The sequence below is a fragment of the Rhea pennata genome, chromosome 11 (assembly GCF_028389875.1).
Source record: "Rhea pennata isolate bPtePen1 chromosome 11, bPtePen1.pri, whole genome shotgun sequence".
Taxonomy (NCBI): domain Eukaryota; kingdom Metazoa; phylum Chordata; class Aves; order Rheiformes; family Rheidae; genus Rhea; species Rhea pennata.
The window spans coordinates 5696621-5722244 of record NC_084673.1 but is presented as its reverse complement, the minus strand read 5'-3'; the positions used below and the strand labels follow the sequence as shown (position 1 = coordinate 5722244).

Below are 25624 nucleotides of genomic sequence, written 5' to 3'. Positions count from 1 at the left end.
CTGTGGCAGGCTGGAATTATCAAAATTCCAGATGTTGTATGGTAAGCGAGTATATTAAAGCCTATAAATATTCAAAATCATTTTTTTTCAACGCGCATTTGAGATTCATAAAATGTGGAACTATAATGAATTTCAAATGCCACATAAGTGTTTAAATACCAGATTTTCTTTGTGCTTTCATAATGTTTTAACACTATATGGCTGGGCTGCATAGTTTGCATTTAACTTAAGATGGTGCAATAATAACCCAGTCTTTTTAACCCAAATTACTGAAACTAAACTGAAGAGTTTATTTTCAACTCCCATTTCCCAATTATTTCAGATATGGGAACACTTGGTAAGATATATATATATATATATATATATATAGATATACACATACATTTTTTTAATCAATTCCTCTCAACTGTATGAAACTTATCTACGAGACACAGCTGAGGTCTGCTACAACGCAGCCTCGGCTCCTGCAGCATCACTCCTGCGGGCAGCGTAACTCAAGAGCTCTTGATCTGAACCTTGCCCAGCCTCTTCCCTGACTATACCACGTGCGATTCCATACATTCCTACCCCCAGAATGCCAGTAATTTCCCTGCTCGAGGTAGGTTTTGGAGGATAAATTAATCGTTATGAAGATCTCAACCTCTCCCCCATTTCCCAAACCGCAGCATTTGAATAACCTCTTTGACTAAGACAGGAAAGCATTTCAGGACAAACTGCTTTAAAGGTTTAGTCCTAAAAGATACTGAACAGATCAACTCTCACTTTTTTCATGTGTTAGGTAGTTGTTTTTATGCCATCTCTGACAGTGTAATCTCTAGCCACCAACCACAGACTTCTTTTAAAAACACTTCTGTGAAGTAGGAACTATTCAGGTCAGGGAAATGGTGTTTCTGGAGATCAAGTCTTAATTTCAACAAGAACTAATGAAAGCTTTAATGGCTGTAATAATTTTGAAGTTCATTTATGTTTTTCTGTGTTGATTTTGCTCCTCCTCTTTGGGGAGGTGCACCATACATCTTCCAAAACAAGGTCCCAGGGATAGCGCATGTTCTTGAGAAGGCACATACACGAACAGCAGAAACATACTCAGGACAGGCAGAAACATACTCAGTTTTTATAGTGCATTTAAAGAAGTTCTTTGGAACGTTAACTATACGATATTAACTATAGTTTAATTATGACCAAGTAGCTCAGATTGTGGTTATCTGATATAAATAGTGTTATGTAAATTATTCCTATTTCAGGTCTTCCACTGACTACTACAGTTGCAACTGAACACCTCGTGGATGAACAACCATGCGCAGTAATCAGAAAAACAGGGAAACACGACCGGAACTTCAAAAACAGAAACACTATTCAAAACAGGCTGGCAGAAACTTAATTACATATTAAGCATCGAACAGCATCAAATCCTAGCGTATAATGGAAGAATACATGTGGAAAAATAAAAAAAATGGGTAAGCTAAGTGCAGGGTGGATGTGAGATGGGCTGTCGTGTTTAGAATTAAACTTGATGTGAACAGTGATGTTTGTTAGTGAAACAAAACCAAACGATCACTTACAATTTTTTTTCATCTCAATATATACATATTTAATGAACACATTATCTTTGTTCTTCTTCTTTTTATTTTTATTTTTCCAAAACAGAACAAACAATGGTGCTTAAACAGCATTTTCTCTGAAATCCTTCTGGGTTATCGAACGTAAGTATTTTGGTATTTTTTCTCTCAGCACTTTATCATTTCTCCTATAGATAGCATAATGTTAACCAAAAGGCCTATAGGGATAAATTCAGAGAGTCTGCCTCCACTGATAGAAAAACTTATGAAAAATACTAGTGAGAATAAAATTCAAAGAGCACTTTAATATATGGAATGAGTGGCATAGCTGTATGGGGCTATTTTAAAGAGTCAGCCTTTATTTAAAGAACTTTGTTTTGCAGATCTTATAAACATTACAATATGTTTTCCACAAATATATTAAAATTGTTTAGATTTAAAAGGCAATTCCACTGTCTGATGAATATTTGTAAAGAAAAAAAAAATCTAACAGAAATGGGCAACTCAATTAAAACTACATTTTAAACATTCTGTTTTGTAATTCCATCTCCTTATAGCTCAAAAAATGACATTTTTCACCCAGCCTTCCTTTCCAGCAATAAGGCAACTCCAGGAGATTTGGATGAGCTCCTCAGAGATTACAGATACTGTAACTGGCTGCTCCTCATGCTTTGTAACACCCAAAGGTGCAACTATCCAATAATCACAATCACACTTGTGCATTAAAATATAAAACTTAAATTACAGATTTTAAAAATATTACTAATAGACTTCCCTATCATAAAATGTTTTACATTTACAGTACTTGAACTATCTCAGTTCTGGGTTGATGAGGTTTAAGCAATTTACCACTGCAAGAGTTAGACTCTGGAGCTAACAAACAGCACAACCCAACCAGGGGCAGCAATAGTCGGTAGAGTCATAGTGCAAATCAAAATAAGGAGTGCAGAATTGCACTAGTTTACATTTCCAAAATATAAACGAACAAGACAAGATTCTTATATTACACATGCAATAAGTTATAGCAAGTATATGACAATGGGGCTGGGGCATTCTACAATTTTAGCTGGTGTACCAGAGTTGAAGCCTGTGAAAGATAGGACTCAGTAAACAAAACAATTCAAAGCTCTGTTGCCGCAGCACTTGAAGCTTTCATGCTTTGTATTTCTGTTTCCCCGTCTCACTGATCACGCAGATATGCTGAAACAAAATAAAAAGCTCCTGTTAGAAAAGTAATGTCTATGAATAAGAGACTGATATTTTACATACTTATTGAATAACACACTTTTGAAAAAAAGAATGAAAGCATGCTTAAATATTTCAGTACTAAATATAATGAGCTTGTGGTATTATTCATACAAAACAATTTAAGTCTTTCATTGGTCAAAAATCTTAATGTTGCCTTTTTTTCTCCTCCCCTTTAATTATTTTATCCAATGTCTGCTACAGGCCTTGAGAGACTCTGATAAAGAAACTAATGACTTAGAATAAAAAGTGGATCCATCTTGAACTTACATGGCCTCTCTCCTCTAACTCACATGTAACTAAGCAAATGCATTTATTTGTTGGAGATAGCAGGTAAGATAAGAAACTTTACACAAACTGTCACATTATTTCAAAGACAGTTGACAGGAGATGCATAACCTCTATTCTCTATGAAGCCGAAAACAGAATAAATGTTAGTTTTGCAAGAGCTCCAAAATGCTGTTCTGGTGCTCTAGGGTTTGCTCTCATCGTTGCATCACTAGCAGAACAATTTGCACATGAGACATGATTTGCACTGAGGAAGGAATGCGGTGTGAAGAGATTTCTCTTCCTTCCTCCTCCCTAGTTTTAAATGGACAAAAACATTACTTACGTTCAAATCTCTAAAGTATTCATTGTAATCTAGGGCGTATCCCACAACAAATTTGTCTGGTACTTCAAATCCAACAACTGAAAAAGACCATACGTCACCAGTATGTTAGAAAACTTCCTAAACTTCATTAAACCTTCTTAGAGATATAAATTGGAATTTGATAAAGTAGTAAATATCCTAATTCATTTTTTGCTCTACCCAAGTATTCTAAGATTAATATTCAAGCTATTTAAAATAGTAATTTACCTCCTTGATTTCATTCATCAACTAAAAATAACGTTAAGTAGCTTTATTCGCTGACTCCCAAGCAGCAGCATGGTGCTGGCATGCAGTCTGCAAGAAATTAATGGAAACATTTAATCTGTAGATGGGCTCTTCTCATCAGATTGTGAAATTTTTATATATTTACAAATTTGCATAAAATTTTTAAAAGAGAGTCAGTATTTCCCAATACTTCCTGGATCTTTGAAATGCCTGTGCACAAGCAGTGGAACTGGCGTGCACAGCACGAGTCACCCTTGCACTGTCATTCAACAGGCAGCACTTTAGGGGGGGTAGACCTATACCTTGGGCAGCCTTACAGCTCTCTCTGCCCAAGGGCATAACAGGAAGGCATGTTTTAGCCATCAGTTCCTTCCAATTACAAACACGAGCCCAGTAGGTCCTCTGGTGAAGAGCCAAGAGAGGGAGAATGGAATAATGCAAACACTGGGAAGAACCACTGTTAAAGCCGGGAAAATCATCCCTCTTCACTGAGTAACCATCCAGCTGGACTCTGCTCTTGTAACTCATAGGCAGGGACTGGAAATGTAAGAACATGCTATGGCTGCAAGACAGCTCTGCTAGGGCATGTCTTGGATGCTGCTCTCTTGATACAGAGAGCAGCAAAGCACCAAGGGGCCTCTCTGCAGAGTCACTTGCAGGTTTCACGAACAGATACGGTTTTATTTCAGAGAAGCTGCCTAAAAGGAATACATTAGCCAGTCCACAGATTGTCTAAATGGGTATGATCCTAGAAGGGCAGTTTGAAGATGGTCAGGCAACATCAGTCTAACCTGTCCACAAACACTACAAAACAACCAAGGGAAATTTCCTTTTTTTTTTTTTTTTTTTTTTTTTTTTTTTTTTTTTTTTTTTTTTTTTTTTTGCCTCAAGCTAAAATTAAAGACTTCCAACCACATAAAAGCTGGGATGTTCTTCTCGGCTACAATGAGGCTCACAAAAGAAAAGACATATCCACATAATAAATCCATTTAATTCTCAATCATATAATTCAAATGAAAGGCTGTATCCTCTCTTGGAAAAAAAAAAGTGATGTTTAGAGGCTACTTTGCCTTCCTGGGTTAGGGGACAAAAGATAGGCTCTGCCATAAATGCTTCACCATCTCTCGCTTTTGGAGATCACATGTTCTGTCCTAAACAGGTTGTTGTTGTGGGCAGACGGCATAACAAACCATCTGCCTGGAGGGGCTCAGAAGGCAGATCCATTAATGCTGCTAAGCCGATAAAAAGATCTCAAGAAAGAGGGGCATCCTTAACTGAGGGGAGCACCTGAATTAAGCTTTTAAGGCATCTGGAATTTTGAGTTTAAGAATTGTACAACCTCAAAAAAAGAGCAGAAAGAAGATGTGATTCTGCTGCTAAATTCACTCCACTTCATCACTGAAAGTTCACAGTTGAGGTTAATAGGAATTCAGGTCTCTGGGACAGGGACAAATCACACAGCTCTTGCCAAGCCAAGAGCAGCTGTCACTCGTAGAACTGTCTGCTCTGGATGCTATCCCTTTCTTTAAAGCCTTGGGACAGACAGGAGAAGACAAGAAGGGAGTAATTCAGATACTTAATAATAACTGTTTCAATGTCATTTTTAGACACCCTTCCACACACACACAAAAAAAACCTGTGTTAACCCTGCTGCTTGTTCTGTCCATCTTAGATACCTGGAGGCATCCCAATGACATTAGGCAGCTATGTTTAGGCCTCTGAATCACTCCCAAAAGTATTAAAAGGTGAATTCAGCAAATTCCGCTCACCAAAAGTATTTGACTATCTGCACATTGGGAGAATTTCCACCAGAAAAAGGGATTAACCTGGTCCAGAATATCAAAGTTTCCTTTTTATATTGTAAACTATATTACCAAAAAAAAAAAAAAAGACCAAATCTATATTAACTCTGTCAAAATATATTCAAAATATATAAATCCTCTAAATAACAGAAAAAAAAAATCAATCAAGAATCATTAGTGAAAACTCATTTGGAACATTCTTGGACTTTGATCAAACAACAGACACTGCACTGAGATACTTTTAAAAATTAATGATGACGATTGACAAAAAGTCACTTACAGTCTGGTCGATATCCCACACTTCGAGGAGTTCTTTTTACCAACAAACTGTCAAATAAAACCAATGTAAAATTGAAACACAGAAAAGCAGCAGGACAAAGATTTAAGACTTTAAAGACATGCTGAATTTGGCCTTCAGTGAGATTGAACATGTACAATTGAAAGCTTGATTATGCACATCTTAAACATACTATTTTATTTGCAGCTGCAGCTGGTTATAATGATAGAATCAAGACGTCCTTAAATCACAAACAGTTTACAGTCTAAGAATAACTAACAGGTCTGTGAGAAAGAGACTAAGAAATACTGCTCTGGATGGACTTCCATCGTGAAAAGTGACTTAATGAGGTTCTGTGTGTGTTTAGAAACGTAAGGTACAACCACTTTAGTTTCTAGGTGACAACTTGGGACCTGTCCAGGCCAACAAAGTTCTTTCAAAAACATGAGTATTATGAAACAGAAGTTCAGCTGGTTAAAGCATCCTCAGCTGCACTTGGGCAGTATGTCCTCAACTGTTTTTTCACTGGCAGTATTCATTACCCCCACAAATAAAATGTAAGTAGTTTTGAGGATAAAGTGATAAAAGCATTACACCAGTTCCACTTTCCCAGAATTAACAGAGAAGTAGAAAACATGGAGATGTACAGTTGGGGAAACTTTACTAAGAAGAAATGCCTCACCAGTTTACTTTGACTTACTCATTCAACTGAGCATTTCTATATTCATGCCTGACATTTGTCTTTGAGGCAGGGAGATTTGGGGAGGAAAGAGGTGGTGGTTGACGGCTAAATGTAAAGACAGCTTGAGCTGCTCCGTATTCACAGATAGCCATCTGTTTAAGGGAAGAGGTCTCTATTGCTTAAATTTCAGAGACTGACAGGATGTACCCTGATTAAGGTACTTCCATTAGTGTTTTCCCCCTGTAAACTACTAAGATTAGCCTGTCTTTTTAATGGGGGCAGGGAGGAGAATCTGGTACTGTCAATGCAGATGTTCTCCTGATAACAGAGTCTCTTCATCTAGAAAACGATATTAATGCGTTCAGAACTAGCCATGAGTAGCTGTGCTAGCACAACTCTGCATAAGCACAGACCTCCTTCCCTGCCAGATCATCACTCAGGGTCGGGGGGGCATTTGTCAAGTTCACAGTTTCAGTTTTAGACATTCAGAAACTTTTATCAGGAAGATTTAATTTTTCAATATCAGGCTTTGATCAAACTTCGAATATGTAGGCTTTGATATAACAAACCACAAATCATGTCAGCATTAATTGGCATCACCCTGCTACAATTGCATCATTTGTCAGAGAAAGAAAATGGAAAAAAAAGCAAGGCAAGTGAAGTAACTAAGAACATCTTTATATTTAAGACTGTCTACAATGATCACACTTACTTTGTTCAGGTCTTTGACAGACCTAAATTAGTGCAACAGGTTTAAAAAATAGGAAACTGGACTTTGTTCATACTATATTCTGCTCAGGAGGTACACTGCTACAATAGTGCACTTTTCAATGACAAACATTTAAAATTTGGCACATTTATGAGGCCAGGGAGAAATCCTAAACTATTTCACCTTCAGCAGGTCAGCACCAGATTATCAGCAAGAAGAGCTGTTCTAGTACCTCTAACAACTGTTTTGGTATTGTTATGGCAACACAACTGATTAGATATTATACCCCACTCTGGTTTATCTCTAATCCCCAGCAATCATTATGCTTTTATTGCAAAATACACAACTACAGCATAGCACCGTGAAACTTAGAAAGTAGGAGGAATGTTGATATTGGTTAATTGTATAAAATTATCTTCTATGTTTCTTATTAGTTCTAAATTTTTTAATTAAAAAAGTGTTTTGAAAGTATTTGATTAGAAGATATAACTAAGTAGAAAAGCCTGGAAGACCATATGGCTGGTGACTCTCATAGCATGACCTCTAAAGCCCAGCTACACTACGTACGTTACACAAACAGTAACGTGAGAGTACATATTAGTTTAATTCTATGATTAAATCCAGCAAGGCAGACCAATAAAGATCTCCTTTGCACAGGTACACAACTGCTGTATACAGAACTGACAAATAAAAATGTTCAGATAGATGCTACATAAAAAAGACAGTCACTGATATTTTTCTTACCCCAGTTGCTAGGAAGAAAGACTTTATGAAGTAATTTGAAGAAATTTGAAAATGCCTTCACCAACATGAAGTCATATTTTTTTCCCCCAAAAGATTTAAATTCTTCTTTATACTTCTAAACCTAAGCTGGACTTCAATGATAAATTTAAGTTTATAGCCGAGAAGGAACTTTGTATTACCATGTTAACATGCAAAATAAATAAATAAAAGAAAGAAAGAAAAAAGGAAAAAAAAAAGAGAGAGACACATAAGAGAAACCCCACAAACCTTACCATAATATGACATGGCAAGAGATGTACCAAATATGCACAAACTATCCTTTCTGAACATAAAAATCCTTCCAGCAATAGGACTGGAAAGAACAGAATATTGTTTCTGCCAGCCAAAATGAACACGTATTTTCATAACAAGCAAAAGTGCTCTTGGAGTTTAAGCAAAATATTGAACTCCAACAGATCATGTCATATATGACTCCTACAGAAATATTCCCTCCCGCTTCTGCTGTATGGAAATATATTCCATACTATTTTTTCCACACTATGTCATTCTTAAGGTGAAATACTCATAATTAAAAGGTTACCTGGCTACTTTCACCATCTTTGGATTGTACTGCTTAAGTAGAGACAGCAATGTTTTCATTGTTTTACCAGTATCAATTATATCCTGAAAATAAAAATCTCATGTAAGAAACGATGTTAAACCTGTCAGAGTAACATTTTCAGGTTCTTATCAAAGACATTTTTCAATGGTAATAACATGAGAATATGCTAAAATACTGTTCATAATCAAATATACATGAGATAAAAAGACCATATCACGCTGATGTGTCTATGCCCACCAAAGTGATCAAACATTTTAACAACAATTTAATTGCTGTAGGTAACAACGGTTTTGAAAACAGTTACTGAACTATGGCCTTCTCAGCTCCTTGTGGAGATTTTATGGCTTGTGCTGGTGGCAGATATTAGATGAAAAAAGTTTAATTGTAATATTATACAAATAACATTAGTCTTGCAATTGAGTCCAGTTACACAGACAGATGTATATGACAGAAAGAAAAGGAAAGTAAGAAAAGAGAAAATAATTAGAATTAATCCATTAATACAATTAAAGAAAAAGCAATGCAATTTACATTACAGATCCACGGACCCAAAAAGTGGCCAAAGAAACTGCACTGGCAATAGCTTGGTGCAGTTCTGAAGTCTATGTTCAAATATAGTAAAATGAAGCTTGACACACCATCTTAGTCTCATCCACTGCACATAGAAGCAGGAAAAAATAATATACAGATTAAGACTGAAGCATCAGAATTACTGAGTCTCCTCATCTGAACTGAAATAATCACAGGATGTTTAGAGGGACAGGCCTCCCTGGCCTGAAATCATGGCCTTCAATATGGAAAGCGATGAAGTGGATAACTCCGAAGCAGTAATGCCCTTGCTTCAGGTTATCTTCCCATGATTCACAATTAAAATAAAATAAAATAATTCAACAAAACACCTGTCAGCTATATCATCTTTAACAGTTAATGCTTCTAGTCATGGCTATAAACTCAAGCAAAGATAAAGACAGACAGACACAAAAAAATAAATTTAGTATAAATAACAAATAGTTACATTAAATTTGATTTACATAAAACCAAAACAAAACCTGTACTAGTGGTCTTGGTACTGTTTGATTTTCTGTTTATTGGGGTGAATCCCCATTCGCTAGAGATTTTTCAAAGGGATGCCGTATGGAAAATCCCAGCACCCTGGTGCACAAGATATTAAAGCTACAGTAAACATGCATTTTTATTGTTTGACAGTTAAAATGGTGGTTTGTAAAAGGGTTCATATTAGACAATGTGTAAGATGTGTCACTGAGTAGATGATTCACTGGACAGATGAAAAACTAACCTATTTAGCTCTCTGTGACTTTAAGGACATACATTCATCTGAAATGGAGTAGATACTTAATTAAATGCATCTGTCTGTCTGAAGCAAAATACACCTCAAAGGACACCACTGGTCACACAGCTGACTGCTGTACACATATGCTTTGGTAGGAGTTTTAGAACTGAATGTGTTTCCTGGGGAATAAGATAACCTTCTCAAATTAAAAAAAGACATGCATAAAAACACACTCGATGACAAAAGGAAGCATGACTCCCTTTTGCTTGCAGAATCAGCTACCATAATCGTTTCTCAGCTTAAGAACAAATTTATTTCCATTATTTGAAGCCTTAGGACATTATTAAATTGCAAGTCCTTTTTTTTTCCGGTTTCCTGCCTCTGCTTCCCTATCCTGAGACCAGAAATCTTACTCCAGAACATGCTTTGAAAAAGTAATACTTACTAAACATAAGCAACACTGTCCATCAAGAAAGAGGTATTAAAGCACAAATCAAGCAAAAATGTCTACTAGAAAAATCAAACAGAAGTGCACTGTACCTGATAACGTCCAAAGAACCATGACAAGCTAGAGGAATAGGAATTTAGCAATAGCATAATGCTAATTAGGAATTAGCATTCTCTGTGTAAGCAAATTATATGCAGGGACACCGGGCTTAGCTCTGTGTTTCACGTATTTAAAGATATTCCTAATAGGAAGCTTTTCTACCCCTGCAGTTGAATTTCCCAGCCTGCCTTTATAAATCCAGAACTTAATATGCTTGATTTTACTTTGCTCAAATTATTTAAAAAAATTCACAACATACTAGAATTGACATAATCACAGAAAACTGAAAGCAAATGCAAATAGTAAACCATTTTAAATTGATAAACCTTGTTACATTTGGTACAGTTGAACGCAATTAAAGAATTCAGTTTTGGGTTTTACTAAATGTAGGAACACAGATCATTTCAAATTCAGAAACCACTTCCAATGCTCACACCTGGAATCAGATTTCAAGGCCTCCAGAAAGAAGAGGTTTTCTGGTTTAAGAATAACATCTATTCGAACTATTTCATAAGTCACACATTAAAACCACAAAGCGAAACATAATACTTACTTCTACAATCAGAACATTCTGGTGGGAAGAAAAAAAAAAGATAAGAAAAATCCATTAGTGTTTAGAGAATATGCCATTTCTTAGATATGTTATTTTCTGTAACTTATTACTTAATTAAATTTCCAATGCAGGTAAACACTCATCATTTACCATCATTTACATATGTTCACACATGTAACAGCACATTCTACTTGGTTAGTATTTCCGGTGTTCTAGTAACAATTAGTTGGCAATGACATTCTCCTCTGTATCTCAGGCTAACTACAAACTGGTCTTTAAACCATTCAGACTTGAAGAATTATAGATCTATGCAAAAACACACCACAACGGAGTCTACACAATTCATATCCTTGTAAGGTAGAGCCTGTTATTGCAGTGTCACACTACAAAGACATGTACAGTTCTGCCATGTATTGCCATGCAATATATCTTCAATATGTAAGATTGAAATATGATACATATGCCTCAAAGATTGCTTATGTGTAATTAGGGGAAAAGTATTATGTTATGTCAGAACAAGAGGCTTTCTTGTTCTAATAGTAGATGTCTAGCTCAATACTCTCTGTGCATTCAATGGAGAAAAGCAGATTCCCAATTTACATTCTCTTACTTTCCTTCTCTCTTCATTGCCTTTTAAGAGGAACCTCAGTTCCTAACTAAGGCCAGCAAGTTACCTGTCTAGGCAGCACGAATTCCCTTCACTACTCTAGTGGAGCATCAATACAAATAAATAAATAAAGCCACTCACTTTTACAGGTAAAATTTGTAGACAACAATCCACACAAATTTACTCTTTTGAAGCACTGTAGAAAAACAGATCTCCTAAAACTTGCTGATATTTAAGACAGTGAATAGTTATTTTGCAAATTCAAACTAAACTGATGGCTCTGATGAGGCTTATCCACCCACTGAGTATAAAGTGGACATTCCTAAGTTAGACCTTTCTTTTAAATAATTGCCTGATAGCAAAATTCTTCAGTTTTCATTTTTTTAAACTCCATATAATCTCCACATGGTAAAAGAGCAGCCTTAAAACCATAAAGTTATTTGTGTTCTTTAGTTTTTTTTTGGCTATTTTTGTTTTTTTTAAAAAAAACATACAAAGAGCCATACCTTTCCGGTCAAGGTTGAAAGGTCATCCCCACCAATGACTTTTATATCTCCAGTTGACTGATCATTCTAATAAGAAAAGAGGAGGAGGAGCATTAGCATTACTGTAATTAAAATAACTTTTTTTTCACTGATGATCAAAACTGCAAAGTATATAATCAGTGAACATCAGGGAGAAAGAACTTCATGCCTTCAGAAACACAGCAGTAGTGAGAATCTCTCTATTCATTAAAAAATTACAAGTAATCAAGTTTAAAGATGTTATTTTGGATGAAAGATTGTTTGTCAAGAGATCTGCATAAACACAGGCACTTTCATCTGTGACCACTGCAGATACACACACACACTCACACACACACACACATATATAAAAAGATATTATGACCTGCTACATGTTCACTAAAGACAGGGAAATAAGGAAAGAAGTGCTTCGGTTTCCAAGCTACTATATAGCAGGCAACTTGCACATCAATGCTTTACAAAGCCTTACTCTTTGAATAAAAATAGGCAATCATAACAGTAACAAAAATAGCCAGCAGTCAAGGCATCCATTAATAATCAGAAATATAAGCTACAAAATGGCCAGAAAGGTCAAGGTTTGCCTGCTTTAAAACAAATATTAATAATGATCACACTAGTTACTACAGTAACTAAACTACAACCTAGGTATGCAATCCTATCACTACAACATCATTTTGCTTCAGTAAAATAAAACTTTGATACAAACGTCAATGAATTATTATGTAAGAAAATTTAAAGAACTGCTGGGAGTGCCTCATAGCTAAATCCGTACAGTTAATTTAAAAGCATTCAACTGATTTTAAACCTCGAAGGGATCTCATAGTTCATATTAGATGCATTAGATTAATTATTATGCTACTTAGAGATGAGATGGCACAATCCTACAACTTAATCATTCTAGGCAAAAGTTAATATCACATATAAAACCTTATTCTCTTGCCACATACCTTCCTTTCAGAAAACCTGCATTATTTACCTGGTTGATGCACCTTAAAGCCCAAGCTCACATTGCCTAATTCTACAGACACAGAGCTAAACAGCAGTTCCTTCCCAAAACCAGAAATGGTAGATAAAATAGAGAGGAGACCACAAGGGAACAGAGAGACAGGCACATGCAACTTCCTGTTTTTACAGCCGCATGAAGACAGATATCCACGCTATACGAACTGTAGGCAAGAACTAAAAATGTTATCACAAAAAAGGGAAAACAAATTATTTAGACACACACTGAGTATACAACAAGGCGTCCTGGGATGATACTAAAGAGAAAATGTATTAAAACCCTTTTGAGAGTGATGTGAACATTCTTGGATGTTCTCCATAAAAAAGCAGTGACAGCTCTAGGTATATAAAAGCAGGTGAGAAGTCTAACGGGTATTTCCCATTTAAGATTTCTATGACACAACAACAACAAAATGTTATTATTATATCCTTTCAGTTTTACCCCATGTATTTTAAAATAAAACAGTAGTTTTAGTTATACCACTGCAAAGCTGCACTGAAATGCTATATTCCATTACTACAAGCAACATTCATTTTTTAGGAACATTCACCTTTTCAATGCTTCTGTAACCTTGCAAACAGCAACCAACTGAACAGTGACAACATCACTCTGTTGAAACAATCCAAAAAACGGATGTCCAAAATGACTTGTCACTGCTTGACCCAGTAGACATGCAGGCTGCTACTGAACACTTGAGATACTGGTTAGATTAACCACAAAAATGTGATTCAGTTAAGCACTGCATTCATAATGCTAAAGTGCATTTCCTGTGTTCACCCTATCTTAAAATTATCTTAAATGACAGCTTCTTCTTTAAACTTACACTCATTTATATTACAGGTTTCTCTTTTATCTATTTCTATACCAACATGGATTTCATCCTCTGCATGAAAGGATGTAAAAAGCAACATTCTTTACAAAAGAATGATCAAGAAAGATGTTACAGATATTTTTGCTTTAAACTTATGCGCATAAATGGCAGGCTGGCACTCAGTACATACGTAAGATCAGGGTGCTAATGATCTGTTTGGATACAGAGCAACACACTACTCAAACATGAATACCACAAATTGTAGATTACTGTAAACCTTTGGCTTATGCATATTAAAGTATGATGATCAACAGAGAACAATCCAACCTACAAAAGCTATCCTGCTCCTTCCTACCAACAACGGTAAAAATTACTGCACATATTAATACAAAGCATAGATCTTCACTGGCGGGCATTCCTGCATATGTACTAAATTCCTGAACAATTAAAGGATAAAAAACAGTTACAAGAATTTCCAACGCTGGCTGTAACTAGATTCCACTGGAAAGAACTCTGTTTAATAATTAAGCAATGCTTTAATTATCTTAAGGAGCATTGTTTGATTTCGGTACTGTTAAGACCTTAATGCTTCATGTTTTAACACATAAGAGATTTGTTGTTTAGATCTCTTTTCACGGCCTCCCTGTTGTCATTGCTGAAAAACGATAATGCTTTACAAGATGGTGACCCCTGACAAGTAGCTCTGAAATCACTTTTTAAAAAGATATTTTAAATTCCTTACAGTATTTGCAGTAAGGCATGGCTATCATGAGATCTTTCAGAATACTGTATTGACCAGCATAGCTAGATTTTACCTCCAAGCAGCAGTACTCCACCAAAAAGCCCCGTTTCCCTGAATGACAGTGCAACACACCCATCGTCTTTTGGCTGCCCTTCCTGACTACACAAGCAACTTTTGCTCATTTCCAAACTTAAACGCAGCAGACTGGTGATATACAATTCTTCCAGCACGTACAAAATAAACTGCCTGTCAAGAATACAGAGCTCCAGTTTTGTTCACAATTGCTCTCTTTTCATTTCCTAACAGATGATCATTAAAATTCATGGGTAGGGACTCCAGAAGCAAGAGGTATAAGCAAAGTTTACTCACAGCTTGATCATCTCAGTTATCTTAGAGGATCATTTTTGGGTGCAGTCACAGTATGAACGTTGCATTCCAACACGCAAAACCCATATACTTGTAAATATTAAATGATAATTTGAAGTAAGAACAGAACATCAATTTTAGAATCATTGCAAAAGTTCAGCTGCTTTTTTTTTTAATGTGACCATGGTATTTTTAACCTATTTTTTACCCAGTTTCTAAAGGCAGTCAACATGATCTAGTACTTGTATTCAAAGACAATGACAAAAGAGGTAGCTCTACTTTCAAAATTCATTACGTTTTGTGAGTTTTCCCATCATTATAATGTGGATTCCTTCATTTAAAAGGATGCTGAGAATCTCAGCTGAAAGCTAGAGAGGATTTTGAGTGCCAATACCATTAATAATGGGAAACCCATTCAGTTACACACACGTTCATGTTAGAACTATCTTATCCAGTCCATCACATTACATAATCTAACAAACATTAAGTCTGGATATTAATAACCACTAAAGAGTGAACAGAAATGAAATGTTCGTAAATATTGTACTAGTGGAGGCATCAGGTAACACGAGTGCCTCACTCATCTAGAACAAGAAAACATTCTTTTGTATAATTGGCTGACAAAACCAAAAACCCTGAAGCCAACACCTCAAGGAAAATATTCTGCTTATACAGCTTACTGTCTAAATTTCTCTGTATTTCTCTCCATTTATTACTTATTCCTTATTACTACAAAAGTGTCAGGAAAACAGGCCTTTAATTTCCATAAGACTTACTTTCCTGCTTACTCTTCTGTTAATACCAAGACACCACAGTTCTGGGGAGTAATAAACATGAAAAGCAGCAGTAAAGAAATAAATGTAAGCACATCCATAGAAAGATGAATACAGAAAACACACTATGTAAGGCAGCCTTGCTTTTTAACAAAGCAATTTTTCAAGATTTTCCAAGTGTTTTTTTTTCCAAGTTAGCTGGGAGGTGGAAAGAGCAATGGTGGTGAGAAGGTATAGCTTTATGTTGTTATTTAAATAAGCCAAATAAGTTAATTGAAAATGTTCCTGCAAGAAAGCAGAAGATAAAAAGTTTCCTGACCAAAAGTGGTGGGAGTCACTATTTCCTACTCTTTAACATTTTATTCTGTAAGACAGACATTCAGGTTTCTATTTGTGGCTTTTACAGGCAGAATATATACACAAGTATATGTGTATATGTGATGGCTTAGTCATTAAATGGACTAGCAGAAGGAGCCAGAATCCTTTGGGGCGGAGCAGAAAGCAAGAATGTCAAGCAGCTCTTGCCCATTATTTTTAAACAGGGTGCACGTGTACGGAGAGTGCCTTATGAGTTGCAACAAAAGCGTGGTGTGCCCCTTTCTGCCCAACCTTGCCTTCCCTTTAGAGAGTGTAGCTAAACCAGCTGCCGCCTCATGTTCAGCAAATGTGAACATGGTTTCCAGGTAACTCCTGAATGGTCAGCTGAGTATGTACTTTGCGGGATCAGGACTGCTCTCTGTACAAACAGACTAGAGCAAATCCTACCCAATTTTGAGCCATGCTTTAAAGGAAAATTTTAACACATCACTCAGCAGCAATATCTGAATTTATAAAGTCTCTCTATAGTCAAAACTAACTCTTGCAAATAACTTTATCTTTGGTTTCATGGTTTGATGAAATGAATGATGAAGTTGAACTTCCAATTTAGTAATCTCCATTTTTTTCCACTGGACTAGGCACTCCTCCACAACTGAGACAAATAATTTAAACTGCTAATTGGAATACAAAGTTGCTGAGACACAGATTTAACAGCACAATTTTGTGAAACAGTTCATTTCAACACTATAAAGTGAAACAAACAAACAAACAAAAAGTAATTATTTCCACACTACAGATAGTTTTATGGAATAAATCCAAAATATCTCCTGACTGTTTCGAAAACACACAACCAGGCTTTGACTAAGTCAGGAAGTATATAGTACTTAAATACATCTACCTCTTCTTTCAGCCTGCCCAACATAGCCTCATGCTTCCTTTACAGAAAATTATACATTTCCTTGTGTTACTGAATGCCCCATTTCCCTGTAAAGTTAAATCATTCTGTTTAGAATGAAAATTAATTATTTTCCAAAAACATAAAGCCAAAGCAACCTACGTCTAGTCTCTAAAAGTCAGCACTGTATTCCATGGCCACTAATCATAAATCTGGTTTTATTGGTTTAGTATTTCTTCAAGGCCAAAACCATCTGTCATATTATTCAGTATTTGGTTTAGCCAAACAAAAGATAAGGCAGGGAACTCAGGTATATCTGTTTCTGCAGTTTGCAAGTCTTCCTATCCAATAAATGATGTCTAAGCCATATAAAATCTCCTAGAAAAAATCTGCAGGAGAACCTTCTGTATTATTCTAGAACAACAGTTTCAGACTTTGGGTAGTGGCCAGCGAGTAAATTGCTAAGTAAGTAAAGGCCATGGAAAGGATCTCTTTGCTCTAGAAAAGGGTTTTACTGGGCTGAGAAGGAGAACAAGGTCTGAAAGAAAACAGACAGACAAACAACAAATTAACTTGTGACTACTTTTCATAATTATCCTTCCCCCATCCTCTTAATTCACTTAATTATTTGTATAATATTAGCACATTGAGGCAGTAACAATATTATGCCATCTCTCTCAATAACTTTAAGTTAGTTAATTTTATATAAAAATTGCACAGCATTGCAGATATACTTACACAGTAACTCTTCAACCTAATGAAGTCTACAGTCATGGGGATTGATTTGTCACTGTTTCTGTTCAGTGCTTTGATGTAGTCTAATAAATCAGCAAAAAACTTATAGCCACCCTTGAGTACACAGAGAGCTACAATGTGATGTCCTCCCATGCCCTTCATAATCTCTCGTGCCAGTCTTTCCGTCCTGTACAAAAACAAGAAAAAGTCAGCTGCTGTAACACATTTAATTTGCTTACTAGGAGCAGTCATATTTTGTATTGTGCATGACAGCAGTAAACATAGGCACCAAGCCTGGAAACACATCTTCCTCTGAAATATTTGCCTACCACTTCAGTTAATTTTACTTGTTACTGGTCAACAAAGTTTTGCTTTTCAAGGTTAATCTAACAGTAACACTGCCAAACTCCCTTGTTTTCATATGTCACATTCAGCCAAAGCAAATCTAACACACTGAAGCTGTTTTACTCTCAGATATGGAACGCTTAAAGGTGTTTTTTTTCCCTCCAAAAGATAGATTTGGTTTCCAGGCACAATGCAATGCAAACTAATACAACCAAAAGGATAGTAGCCCTTAACTAACTGAGAAGAAGCAAGACATTTTTCAAATTTAAAACTAGAGCTCTATGTTTTTGCCAAGCTAGAATGTTGGCAAATGCTACAATGCCAGAAACTTAACTCCAAAATATGATACCTGTAAAACAAAGCAAGAAAACACTGCACTGTTTTTCTGCAATCATTGTTTCTAAATTTATCTTGCAATTTATTTTAGAAAACATGGTATATGCTTACTGTATATCAGCCAACAATAAGTTTCTCACAGCAAATTATAACTTTGCATCACATTACTTAGTAACCACACTTTGTCCATTTTTTCTATACATGGACAAAGGTTTTACAATACTTATAATAAACATTCCTATAAACTGTTTTTTATTCTAATCAAGCAGCACCATGCAAAATCTAGATGCCTTCCCATTTGCAAGATCTCCTGAAAGATCCACTCAGAACCACTTTTTAATTGTCCTGTGTCTCCAAAACTCCTCTACTGAATTTGTTTTCCTTCTGTTAAGAGGAATTAGGGTAACTATCAAACAAAAAGTAAACCAAAAAATGCCTTATAGGCTTTTGTACCTACTTCTAATGGTATGAGATGAAACTCTGAGAGCAAATAACAGATTTCAGTGACCAAAGTAGTGACAGACTGGTATTTGCAAAGACTAACGTGTTTCCTAGAAAGTAGGAGAATGTTGGATATTACTTGTCAACTATACTAACACGAAAAAGTCAAAGAAGGCAAGCTTAATAATTTACTTTTATTGCTATCCTAAGGAAATTCAAGACTATAACTATTTTCAGACTAAACTAATTCAATGTGCTCTAATTAGATTTAAAGATGGTAAAACATCAAAGAAACATTGTAAAGAAAGTCATATATTGCTATGTACCACAAACACTCGAGAACTATGACAAATTTCGAACAATAGTAGGACAGCAAATGTACAAACTCTTAGAAGCCATACAAGAAAGAGTTAATTAGCACTTCCACATCTTAGTCTCTAATTATAAGTAATCAATCTATTTAGGTGGTCACTAGGCAGCAAAACTGTTCCTGGAAGATTATTTTTTTCCAGTGTCATGGAATCAGCTGGAGCAGTGTACGACATGTCTGAAGTCAAACAAACCTGTCCATGATGAGCCCATGAGGAATATAGACTTTTTCCAAATCATCTGCATAATGTTTAGGTATGCAAAACAAGTCCAGGTCGTAACCTTGTTCATCATCGCTGATCTGAAAAGGAAATAAAGTGAGATTTCTACAAAGTTCTATACAAGTCTGCGATGAGAAAAGCTGTTCAAGTCCTTACTTTGTTCAATAAGCTATCAAATACATTACACTTGTATAGATCACCTTACCTTCCTCTTTATAAAAGCATCAGTGACACTGAACACAGTGTTTATACTAACAAAATCCTATGTTTCACAAGAGTTGTTTCAAATACTACATGGGCTGTTGTCCACTACAGGATGGAGAGGAAATTATTTGAGGTTCTAACAACATCTTCCTCCACTAGAGAGCAAAAAATGAAACTACTACACCTTGATGAATCTCTACTTCCTGAAAAATCAAGGAGCTTTTAAACAGCTTTGATTCCTGTAAGTGTAATGCAAAACCTGCCTCTGCAGCTAAGCAAACAGTCCTTTTAACATGCACATCTTCCAGATCTTCACAACACGAAATCACAACAGAACACAGGTGCCAGTTTTCAACCCAAGACAAGACAGCTATATTAACATGACAAGTTATGCTCTCATGAACCAAGGCTTCTCAGACCACAATCTGGAAACCATGGAAGTTCAAAATCTTTCAGAATCAGAAATTGAAGCCCTGCTTCAGCAACCTGTTCTGCATGGGCAAATTCCCTGTATGAAACAGCTTGCAATATTAGCAAGTGTATATTAATTTGGACAAAAGATCAGCATATGTATATAATTATAGCAAATACTGCTGAGGTTTAGGGTATATTGTCAAAACAGCATTAAGAATAGGTTTCCCTGAACCTTAACCTAGCTGCAATTTGAAAACTGCAATTAGTTTTTACTCATTTCATTTTTTGGTTATGTAGCTGAACACTTGTATGTATTAAGAGAAGTCAAGAATTGCAGGGGGAAAATTGAAGCTACAACTCACTAGGGTAGAAATTTTAAGGACCCATTTTGGCTATCACTGCCCTTGCTGAACAGTCTCATTTCAGCACCCAAGAAAGCACTTACCTGGCCTGCAACCAGCCAACTGTTTAGATGCTTTTTTGCTGTGTAACCTGCAATGAGCATTTCACAGGGAAGCCAGAAACACCCCTCATCCAAAACTGATGCCGTGTGACCTGCCTGTGCACCAGCCCCAGAGCTGGGTCCCTGCAATCCAGGGCAAGCTATGATTTCACACAGGCAGGCAGGTCCTTCCCAAAGGTATGGAATTTTCCTATGATCCGGCCCCGTAATTAAGGTACTAATAAACCTTGCTCGCTGCGCTTGGTAAGGAATGGGCCTTTCCTACGCGCTTTGCACATAATAATAATTATTATTATTTCTTTCTTGGAAAGGGGGCTGCACACATCTACAGTGGCAACCGTACGGCCGGCGCAGCTCTAAAGCAGAAGGCACCAACAGGCATTTCAAACTGCTGCGGCGGCTTGTGAACCCCAGGCATGGGCTTAATTAATAAAAATGAACAGGTAACATCCTCAGCAGAGTGCATTTATGAGGAAAAATAAATAGCCCCAGAATGTTCTTCCTCCAGAAATACACCCTAAGCTTCTTACACAGCACTCCCGGGTTTTACTGCACAAAATAGCACGTTCCCGCACGCCACGCGCGGAGGGGAATAGGAAGTTATATCGCGTTGCTTTGATTCCTGATGGGAAGTTATTCCGCGTTAATTTCTGAAGGAGCAGCCCCGGCTCTCCTAACCGTGTTTTTGCTTCAGATCCGCTCGAGAAATAATTTCCCCTAATTGGGGAAAACGCCGCCTCACGTTACCCGCCCGGGGGGGGGGGGGCACTTCCCTCGGCACGCTCAGGACAAGTCGCGAGGTAAAAAAAAAAAAAAGAAATAAATTAGAATAGCTGGGAAGAGAAGCCGCGGCGCGGCGGGCGCGGCGGCGGCGCAGGCCGGGCCCCCCTCAAGGTGACACGGGGAGGGCGCCGCGGGCCCCGCGCTGCCGCCCGCGGCGGCGAACGGAGGCGCTCGGGGCGCGGGTCCCGCCGGGAGCGGGGCGGGGGCCGCCGGCCGCGCCGCGGCCCAGCGCGCACCGCCGGCGCGGCGGCGGGACTCACCACGATGCAGGGGCTGGCGGTCGCCATGGCGCGGCGCGGCGCGGCGCGGGCCGCCGGCGGCTGCGGGCGGCGAGGAGCGGCGGCGGCGGCGGCGGGCAGCAGGGAGGCGCCGCGCCCCGCAGCGGCCCCGGCGCCGCCTCCGCGCCCTCCGCGCTCCCCGCCCTCAACATGGCCGCGCCGCCGGCAGCGCGCGGCCTGCGCGGCGCCCGGCCCGGCCCGGCCTCGGGGCGAGGATGGGGACGGGGACGGGCGGCCCCGCCGACACACGCCTCCCCGGGGGGCGAGGGCTGGCTGCGCCGGAGGGGAGCCGCCCTCAGCCCCGGCGGGACAGGTCCCCCCGGCCTAGCGGGTCCCTTCCCCTCGCCGGGGCCGCCCGCGGCGCGGCGTGGGTCCCTTCTCCTCCTTCAAGCCATCCTCGTCCCCGTCCCGCATCCCGTGTCGTCACCGGGGCGGTGCGGGTCCCAGCGCGCGTGTGGGTGTCCCCCGGGCTGCCCCCCATCCCGTGCGTGTGCCCCCGGTCTTCAGCGCTGACGGATGCGCGCGTCCCCGTCCCCAGCTCCCCAGCACACTGGTGCCGTGTCTTCCCTGGGGAGCTCCGTGTCTTCCCTGGGGAGCTCCGTGTCTTCCCTGGGGAGCTCCGTCCGTCCCCCGCGCGCTCGGGGAACGTCACTCCTGTCCCCAGGGGGATCAGAGCGTGCGACTGCTTCCCTCCGCACGGCGGGGCTGGGAGATGCTCTTCCTGCGTCTGTTTTGGCTTTCTCTCATCGCACTAACAACATTTCATCACTGGCTTTGCCCTGTGATTTTATCACAGGGTTTTCTCATCACGCTAACGCAGCTGGGCACTCGGGTTCGGGACGCGCAGGCGGCTGCGATGGGGGTGCACATCTCCCCTCTGGGAGCACCGGCAGTGAGAAAGCCAGCGCTGGATGGCAGCGCCCAGGGTGCACGTACCCTACGGCTGGTAGGTAACGTCCCACAGCTCCCCGCTGGTCTTAGGGGCTGGTGATGGAGGGAGGCTTCACGCCCGCTCTGCATACACACAGGGACGGGGAAACCAGAGGCTGATACTGGTGTATGGGCTCACGCAGCTGGTGGTGGAGCCAGCCTGGGCTCAGTGGCCCTCCAGCTGTGGAAACCTTCAAAAGCCTCAGGGAGGGCAGGGTTGCCTGCCTTGACCTCAGCATACTAACAACACTCGCAGCTTTGTGCTAGGACAATTATGAGTATCAAATCTCATGCTTTAGGGCTTCATTGGGTCGTCTTCAGGGTCAGGTCTCCAGGTGCACAATTGGCTGGATATATTGTGGAATGTTTCTCCTCCACTTTCCTTTGCAGCATTAGTGTGGTCACAGGCAGCAGCAGGATACAGGAGGGATACACCAACTATCGCTCTGAAGCAGTGCAAGGGACCTGTGCACCTCCTCCCCGCATGTGACAGAGCAGGGAATTGATATGCTTAAAACATACACATTAATCCATAATGATTGTGTCTTTCCACTAAGCAGTGAGATGGGTGGCACTTCCTTTTGAGGCAGCCCAGGCCCTGCTCCTTCCTCTGCTTTTCTGGTCTGTGCCCACCACCGTGGCATTTTACCACCGGCTTTGCCGTGGGAAAGCTCAGCAGCAGCCCACTGTCCTACAGAAGAGTGTAGCAGTGAGGAAGGCAACACCCCAGTGTTTATTACTGACAGCGTACCCTACACTTTGCTCGGCAAAGTGAAAAGGGATCCCTGCACCCCCAACATGGAGTGGAGAGACAAGTTTTCTTAAGTGCATCTCCATTTGATGATGAGACTGAACTGTGCCTCTAGATGCTGGCTACATCTTGTCTGAATAGAAAATTTGGTTTTCAAGTGAAGTAATAAGAAAGTATGGAAATGCCTGTATAGCTCAAATGGAAAAATCCAGTGCCAGCTTCTTCATTAGGTCTGGAATTAAGGACAGTGCAAATGCAAAATCATGTTTTCTTCTGTTTAAAAAAAAATATCAGGTTGAAGACTTCTCCCCTTGTTTCTCTGAAAGGTGGACACCAAGTTTTCTATTTGCTGCATAAATACCTCATGTTAAGAAAAGGAAAATAATTCTTAAAAATGATTTTATTCATAAAGAGCTGTGGCAATGTTTCTTCGTGCCAAGCACTCTCATTACACATCTAACATTACTATTATCAGCTCAGAAAACATGATGAACTCAATCTAATTGTTCCTTTGTATGAAACAACCAATTTAAGCAAACCTTAACTAGCAAATAGGCTTGAGCCCTAGCAAATGCAGCTAGGTGTTCAGCTACAGTTTGGGTAGGTAGCTCTGGAGAGGAAGGATCGAGCCTTTATCAAATTGCCTAGAGCAGCAGAATAAAATACACCCTGCAGCTAACTAATATCAGAGACATGTCATGGCTGGCATATTTCCAAAAGGTTCGGAAAAACAGCAGCTGTCCTGTCAAGTTCATGGAGGGCCTGACATTATTGGACAGTGGGCAGAATCTGTAAAGTGACTATTCATCAACCACACAAGTGTCTCAGGATTTGCTTTTATTTTAGTCACTGAAGACGTTTCTCATTAGAAGCCGATATTAACATCTGCCATGAAAAGTAACATCCAAGGCATCTTCCTGATTGCATGCAAAAGTTGTTGGCAGGAGTGCTGTGTGATTTCTCCTGAGTGAACAAAAGCATTAGTCCTCTCTTGCCCTTCTGGATGAGCAATTTCTTTGTTCTTCCTGCCAACCAGCGCGTTTCTAGATCCAAAGCATTCCTGGTCCTGCTGGCACCCCATTACAGAGGGAAGAACAGATTTACAAAAGCAGAAATATTTGCTGATATTACAGGAAGTTGGTTAGCTGGTTTCATCAACAGATTTACTAGATGATCAGTTTTGTTCTTGTTGGTATGGGAGCCGCTGCGGTTTCCAGCACAGGGTGAAGGCAGGTTATCCGGGAGTACCTGAAGGCTGTGAATTGTCTGGCTAGGTGAGGTGTAAGGTTAGAGAGCCAACATCTGATTTCCCTGGGACGTGCAGCTTTTGAAGGCAAGCAAATTTAATAAATATGTTTTGTCTCTGGGCAGTCTTAATTGCATAATTATTTTATCCTCTGTTGCTGTCAGGAATATCTCATCAGCAAACCATGGTGTGTGTGAGTGCCGGCTGTATGTAACTTTATTAACCGACTTTAAAAAACCTTGCTTGGTAACCATGTTCCCCCAGTGATGGGGTACCTGGAGATGGTATCTGAGTCTTTGTTGTTTGGAAGCACTTGCACTTGAAATAGTGTACTCTGGGTCAGATCTCAGGTCACTCAGGCCTATCCATCGGCATCCCCTTCCTTCCCCCCTTTTTTCCTCCAAGCTTTGCCATTGCTACTGGGTGACTTACAGGGAGTTAGCAGAAATTGTTTCTCAGAATACAAGTCTTCTAAAGAAGCAAAGTACACGATGATTTTTTTGTGGATTAATGACTGAGACCGGCAGGACTTTTGACCAGAAATTAGTTTGTGCAGGAGAGAATGATGAAAAATAGAGATTTTGAGGCATATTAAACCCATCCTGAGATATGGACCACCACTTTTAATCAAGAAGAAAATGAGAAGGGAAAAGCTCATTAAATGATGTATAGAGTGCTCACCAAAATATGAATTTAGTGTGCATGTGTTCTGTCTTCATCGTGGCTACAGACAAAATCTCTCCAGTTTGACTTGTAATTTAAATGGTTCAAAATTATTTTTCTAGCCTAATGCTTCAAATGGGAGAGGAAACTAGCTGTACCAAAACAACATTTAAAAGAGATACACCCTTCCTAAGAAACAGGGACTATATGTTGTTTGTTGCATAATAACTTTTAAATAATATTATTCCTGTACTCAGTCTTGTTGACTTTTGCAGAAGTTAGTCATCAAAGTCTCTCTCAGTGGTTGCAGTTTTCATGGATTTTGGAAAGTGGCAGGTATCTACCTACTTATTTTAAGTCTAAGACTTCCTGGCTCAGTCTGCCAAGATTATTCTCCCTGCTCAGCTAATAAACTACAATTTACTTATCAAAATAAAAATAAGCAAAAATTCTGACCCTATTCACTCTTTCTCTGGAGCTGTAGATACCTTCCTTTTTCATCTACATCTTTGGCTCTGC

At 39.1% G+C, this 25624-nt stretch overlaps 1 protein-coding gene across 2 annotated transcripts; it reads right to left on the bottom strand.

The window, feature by feature from the left end:
• Nucleotides 1-908: 908 nt before the first annotated feature.
• Nucleotides 909-21569, bottom strand: HPRT1 (hypoxanthine phosphoribosyltransferase 1). 2 transcript variants are annotated; one of them, XM_062584441.1, is made up of 9 exons: nucleotides 21498-21569; nucleotides 19347-19453; nucleotides 17665-17848; nucleotides 12001-12066; nucleotides 10888-10905; nucleotides 8476-8558; nucleotides 5764-5810; nucleotides 3418-3494; nucleotides 909-2759 (listed from the first exon to the last, which is right to left on the bottom strand). In XM_062584441.1, the coding sequence occupies exons 1-9, from the start codon at nucleotides 21522-21524 to the stop codon at nucleotides 2712-2714; spliced, it is 657 nt and encodes a 218-aa protein (XP_062440425.1). In that variant the 5' UTR covers nucleotides 21525-21569; the 3' UTR covers nucleotides 909-2711. The 2 variants fall into 2 exon arrangements, with proteins under 2 accessions (XP_062440425.1, XP_062440424.1); XM_062584440.1 differs by lacking the exon at nucleotides 21498-21569 and adding an exon at nucleotides 20437-20511.
• Between the last annotated feature and the right edge of the window lie 4055 nt (nucleotides 21570-25624).